The sequence below is a fragment of the Sinocyclocheilus rhinocerous genome, unplaced genomic scaffold, assembly GCF_001515625.1.
Source record: "Sinocyclocheilus rhinocerous isolate Xijiao unplaced genomic scaffold, SAMN03320098_v1.1 scaffold1493, whole genome shotgun sequence".
NCBI classification, from domain to species: Eukaryota; Metazoa; Chordata; class Actinopteri; order Cypriniformes; family Cyprinidae; genus Sinocyclocheilus; species Sinocyclocheilus rhinocerous.
Genome location: NW_015640467.1, coordinates 307,241 through 313,985, shown reverse-complemented (window position 1 = coordinate 313,985; position 6,745 = coordinate 307,241). Strand labels below are relative to the sequence as shown.

The 6,745-nt window shown below is 34.0% G+C and overlaps 1 protein-coding gene across 1 annotated transcript in view; it reads left to right on the top strand.

Moving 5' to 3' along the window:
- Positions 1–6,745, top strand: part of LOC107753065 (ankyrin repeat and fibronectin type-III domain-containing protein 1-like) — a 77,585-nt gene that overhangs the window by 62,770 nt on the left and 8,070 nt on the right. The window contains exons 15-20 of the mRNA XM_016569168.1: positions 406–525; positions 797–1,015; positions 3,257–3,423; positions 3,508–3,658; positions 5,296–5,464; positions 5,551–5,717. Of these exons, the coding sequence (XP_016424654.1) occupies positions 406–525; positions 797–1,015; positions 3,257–3,423; positions 3,508–3,658; positions 5,296–5,464; positions 5,551–5,717 (993 nt within the window). The remainder of the gene's footprint in view (positions 1–405; positions 526–796; positions 1,016–3,256; positions 3,424–3,507; positions 3,659–5,295; positions 5,465–5,550; positions 5,718–6,745) is intronic.

Sequence of the window (6,745 nt, the reverse complement as noted above, 5' to 3'; positions counted from 1 at the left end):
ATTTCACATTGTTAAAAAAAAATATATAAATAAATAAAAATAATAATGTAAAAATGTAATATAAAAATTTTATATAATATTATTTTCTCTGTGTGTATATATATGTGTGTGTGTAGTTTTTAAAAATAGTTTGCTTTTTTAAAAATCACTCAAAGGACCTCACATATAAATAGATATATAACAATATATGTATATAATAACAGTTTATATAATGTATAATTTTGATTAAATATATACACATTGTAAATGTAGTTCACATTGCTAAAGATAAGGAGATTAATGTTACAATCCAATTAAATATGAAATCGTTCATTGCACCAAAACTAATTCACTAATTTGCACCGCAGTATACAGTATCAATATTTGAATATTAAACATGGTCTCCATGGTGACGTGCGTTGACAGGTGTCACATCTGTGGGAGGAGCTCACCTGGATGCAGCAGTGCATCAGTCCTGCACACGCCTCCAGTTCCTGCACGCTTCAGACGCGCCTCAAGCTGCTGCAGGCAGCTGCACAGCTACAGGTTGAAGTCTATAGTCACTGGGGACGTAAAAATGCATCAAAATAACCAAAATTCTTAATGATTTGCATCATTTAGTAAAGAACTGCAATCAAACTGTACCATTGAGAAATTTTAACCAAACTATGTTACAGACTTTTCATTAAGACCCTAAAGAATCATATCAACTTGTGGAAAATGGACATCCGATGACCCCTTTAAAGTTGAGATTTATTTACACCTGTAACATATACAGTATCCTGAGGTAAAGTTTCTTTTTTGGTTTGTTGTGCAGGCTCTCCTTGGCACGGTGGATCTCGGGCAGGTGTATTTTGAACCCATCAAGGATAAGCATGGTAACGTAGTGTTGGTGCTGATGAAGGACACGAGCGCATGCGCACCTCTGGAAGGCGTACACTGGATTCCCATCAGTAAATTCCAGCTGCAGCGCAGGTCTTTCTCTTCCTCATCAGACGAGCCCAGCGCACTGGAGACGCTTCTCACCACACTGCATGTGAGTGCTTTAAACACTAAAACACTGGTGCATCGTCAGTGTGCCACAGGTACGGTAACTGCTCCCTTCTAGCATCATGATCAATGAAAGTACGGAAATGCTGGAATCGAAACACTCTTACTTTAAGTCTTTAATGCTCACCAAGGCTGCATTTATTCAATCAAAAATACAGTAAAAACAGTAATATTGTGAAATATTATTACAATTTGAAATAACTGTTTTCTATTTGAATATATGTTAAACTGTAGTTTATTCCTGTGATGTAAAGCTGAATTTTCAGCATCATTAGTTCAGTCTTCAGTGTCACATGATCCTTCAGAAATCATTCTAATATGCTGATTTGCTGCTCAAGAAACATTTCTGATTATTATCAATGTTGAAAACAGTTGTGTGGATCATGTGACACTGAAGACTGCAGTAATGATGCTGAAAATTCAGCTTTGATCACAGCAATAAATTACATTATACAATTTATTCAAATAGAAAACAGTTATTTTAAATTGTAATAATATTTCACAATATTAGAGTTTTTATTGTATTTTTGAGCACATAAATGCAGCCTTGGTGAGCAGAAGAGACTTCATTAAAAACATTTAAAAGTCATAATGTTTCCAAAATTTTTACAAGTACTGTACATTTATGTACAAAACCCATTTTTAGAATAATGAGAAACATAAATTCAGTCTAGTGTGTCCAAACTTCTGAATTTATACAGTTTGACGTCAAACATCATTGACTTTCTAGTGTCTCATTATTGACGTCAAGCCTGGCATGACTCATTTCGATGCAGTGTATTCAGGTTCAGAAAGCAATATGAATTTGAAACAACTTTGGAGAGAAAATGACACAACTTTTTTTGGGGTGAACGAATGCTTTAACTCAGCAGGTTTCAGGCTCTTATATACAGTAAATGAGTCCAAAGCCTGAAAATCAGTGGAAAAAAACATTTAGCAGCCGCTAGCTTCTGTATTCCTCGTTCTTGTTCCCGGAGTGCCGTGAGTTGTGGGAGTATAACAGTAGCATTGTTCAGCTGATGATTTAGTCTGAGTGCTGTAAACACTTCACCCGCCACTGATCGTGCGTTTGGGGCAACTCTGGCTCAGGAACATCAGCCTCAGTGTCAAAATGATGTTTTGTCTGAGCGGCTCAGATTTTCCCTGTGGTGAAGCTGTGTGTGTGTGTGTGTGTGTGTGTGTCTGTGTGTGTGTGTGTGGTGAAAGTGGTTCCACAGCTCAACAACCACATGGCTCCAGAGTCAGTCTCTCAGTCAAATAGTTTAGAAATGATAAACATGGGTCAATTTCAGGCTATTGCAGGAAGTTCTTCATACCTCTGTGTGTGTGTGTGTGTTTGCCTATTTTTCCATTCCATATCATTCAGACTGCACACAGAATGTTCCAGACACTGTATATCTTGTGAGATGAATTTGAAGTTGTATTTCACCTCAAAATCAAAAGAAAAATAGGAAATTATCATTTTGAATAAAGAAAAAGAAGCCGATTATGAAGACATTATTTAAGATGTTTGGATTGTAACAGTATTTTCATAAAAAATTAAACCCATCTTGTCCTCACTATTGTAATGTTTTTTTGTAATTTTGTATTATTTTATTATATAAAAAATATAATTATATTTCTTATCACTGTTATATATTTTTTAAATCCGCTTAAATTAAAAGCATTTAAACAAATATACCATAATATGCATAATACTATACTATATCTATCTATCTATCTATCTATCTATCTAGCTATCTTGCTATCTATCTATCTATCCATCTATCCATCTAGATATATATTTCCCTCACATTATAGTAATAAGAATAAAAAATAAAAAAGGCATCCTTTTTTTTTTTTTTTAGTGCAAAGCAGTCCTGATCAGTCCTGGTTTTTATTTTGCAATAACACTTATTTGGCTGTACATTTTCCCGCTTAATCAAAACAATATGTACATTGATGTAAAGGAAAAAGTTGATATGGCTGATATGAGTTGAGATTATTTTATTAGCTTGCAGAATACGAGCACAGCTTGTACAAAACGCACTTTTCCCAGGTGAACGGTCAGTTATTCACATATTCAGAAATATTTTACCATGAATAACCAATCAGAAAGAAGTACTCCAGAGAAGCAGTAATAACATGTCATGTTTATTTCACTTGTTTTTGGGATGATTATCGATCTGGATGTGTTCTTGACAGGTTTCATGAGATTCGTGTTCTCTAATGAGCTCTTGGTGTGCAGGAGAAGCTGGCGTATCACCGGCGCAGCAGGAAGTGTCTGTCTCCAGGCCTGTATCTGGGATATCTGAAGCTCTACACCTCAGTGGACCAGATCAGGATGCTGGTGTCACACAAACACCCAAACGTGCTGTGCCACGTCAAAATACGAGACAATGGCCACGTCTCCAGGTATGACGCGGTTATGGTTGTGTTATGCATGCGTATGCCTTTACATATGTGTGTAGTAATTTATATGTGTTTGTTTTTTCATAGGGAAGAATGGCAGTGGCTTCAGTCGCTGAGTTCGCTGGAGGACAGCGCGAAGGTGTGTGACGATGTCCAGAGCGCTCCACATCGCCTCCTACTGGACTTACGGACCGCTGCTAAAGATTTACTCGCCTGCATCAACATTCCCAACCGCCAGGTTTGTGCATTCACACTTCCACACATAGACACACAATTAGCTTGATAGCACAAGCAAATTAATGCCATTATGTGGGAATTTAGTAAATCAGGGCCACACAGTATCAAATGCACACATATACATACATGACACAGATGAAACGCATGCCCGCTAGCCTGTTTTGCATGTATTGTGTGTGTAAATGGGAAAGTCATAGAAATTTCTACACTGAAAACATTTGGTGTAAATTTCATAAATAATTACAAAGAAATGACAAATAGCACACTGAATTAAATGTTTGTTTTTTTTTATGTAGAAAGTCTGAAATAGTTTTTTGCAAAACATACTCCAATATTCTTTATTTATATATATAATATTTAATATATGATATTATATTTATAATATAAAAAAATATACAACTTCAAAAAATAAGTTTTTACAGTGTAAATAGTGCTGGAAAAATCTGGAGATGTTTGAACCAGTTCATGAATCAACCTTAATTTGTAATAATAAATAAGTCTTAATTTGATTATTTTTAAATCACAATCAGTAATCACAAACAACAACAATCAGTACTTCATGTGCATTTATTAATTGATTTGATAAGTAGTCATAATTACTAGTAAGCAAGCTAAAGTTAGAATGTGCCGCAAATAATGTTTTACTGTCACTTTTGATCAATTTAATAGATCCTTTCTAAATAAAAGCATTAATTTATTTTCAAAAGTGTCATGATGTACAACAAATAGCGTTTTACTGTCATTATTGATCAGTTTAATGCATCCTTTCTGAATAAAAGTTTTAATTTCTTCCAAAAAAGTCAGTGTACCACAAATAATGTTTTACTGTCACTTTTGATCAATTTAATAGATCCTTTCTAAATAAAAGCATTAATTTATTTTCAAAAGTGTCATGATGTACAACAAATAGCGTTTTACTGTCATTATTGATCAGTTTAATGCATCCTTTCTGAATAAAAGTTTTAATTTCTTCCAAAAAAGTCAGTGTACCACAAATAATGTTTTACTGTCACTTTTGATCAATTTAATAGATCCTTTCTGAATAAAATATTAATTTATTTTAAAAAAGGGTCCATGATTTACTGCAAATAGTGTTTTATTGTCACTTTTGATTAATTTAATGCATCCTTGCTGAATAAAAGTATTTCTTCAAAAAAGTGTCAATGTACTGTAAATATTGTTTAACTGTCACTTTTGACTGATTTAATGCATCCTTTCTGAATAAAAGTATTAATTTCTTTTTAAAAAGGGCCATAATTTACCATAAATAATGTTTTACTGTCACTTTTGATTAATTTAATGCATCCTTTATGTATAAAAGTAATATTTTCTACCAAAAACGGACGGAATTTACAGCAAATAGTGTTTTGTTAATTTAATGCATCCTTGCTACATAAAAGTATTAATCCCTTTAAATAAAGTGCCATAATGTACCACAAATAGTACATTAGAGTCTGATGAATGAAAACATAAACCATTAAAATCAGAACAATGTAGAATGAAGAACTAGTTTAATTTCCAAAACCATATTCCATATGGCCCTATACAGCAAAAAAAATAATAAAATAAATAAAAAGGTTCTTTAGAGAACCTATGATACTGCAAATACTAACATTTCTCCTTATCCTCATATATCAGGCACAGGATTTCCGTGTGTATGTGAAGGAGGTGGTTGAGTTGGGAGGGGGCGTGTCCTTCCTGTTGCTCCTCCCACCGTGTGAGGAGGTGTGTTCACCGCCCGGACAGAACCATCTCTGCTCGCCGCGCTCGGGATTCTTCACCCTGCCGCTGCAGATCTTTGAGTTAGGTGAGACGACACACCATAAACACATTCACACACACACGTATCTTCTGTCCCGTCCCCCGCCGTGCTCTCACTCTCCGTCTGTGTAGTTCATTTCGAGGCCTACTGCCCCAGTTTCATCGGCCTGTACTGCCGCGTGTCGGCCCTGCTGGCTCTGGAGTCCCTGATGTCCCAGCAGACTTTGCGCGAGGCGTTCTCTGAGTCCGAGCACTTCGCTGCCAAGCAGAAACATCAGCAGGTTGAGGAGTATTTGCAGGTATTTCTGTCCTCTGTGCAATTTAACACTGGCAGCCCGCCACTCCAGTTCAGCTTTCATAGGTGTAACTGATGACAGTAAACCCGCAATAAAAATCAGAACAAACTGTTCAACTGCGGCATTTACAGTATCATCTTTAATAGATGCAGAGCTGAAGATCAGCCCGTGTGATCAGTGAGCTGAGTCGTTTGAATTTAAGATTGTTGTTTGACAGTCTACCATTGAACTACATTGTTACACTGCAAAAAAGCCTATTTTAAATGAGTATTTTTGTCTAATTGTTCAGATAAAATATCTAAATATATAAAAAAAGATCAGTTTAATTAGGAAGCAACACTGTATAAGGTAAATTTTTTTCATCGTATCTTAATATTAAATATCTTATGTTATATTTTATTTGCGTGTTTTTTTTCTCACAAAAAACAAGCCTTTATCTTGTGATGAGTATTTCTGAAAAAAAAAAGATAAATTGAAAATAATTTAAACACAGAATCAACCTTGAATAACCTGTGAATAAACACTGCCACAGTCTCTTAATTCTCAAATAATACAATAATTTAATCAATGTTTCATGTGCATTTATTTGTTGATTTGATAAGTAGACATAATTATTAGTAAGCAAGTTAAAGTTAAAATGTACTTCAGTGTTTTTATGTCACTTTTGATCAATTTAATAGATCATTACTGAATAAAAGAATGAATTTTGTTTAAAAAAATGTGTCTAACATACCGCAAATAGTTTTTTACTGTCACTTTTGATCAATTTAACGCATCCTTTCTCAATAAAAGTGTTCATTTCTTTTTTTGTTCAGAATTGTTCAGATAAAATAACTAAATATATGAAAAGATAAATGAACTTACGAGGCAAAACTGTGTCAGATATTTAATTTATATCTTATATAATATTTTATTTTTTTTATTTCCTAATTTTTTTTTCATCTTGTGATGAGTATTTCTTGAATAGAAAAGAATTTAAAAAAAATAATTTTTGCGGTGTAAAAACACATGACATTATTGTTTTATATATA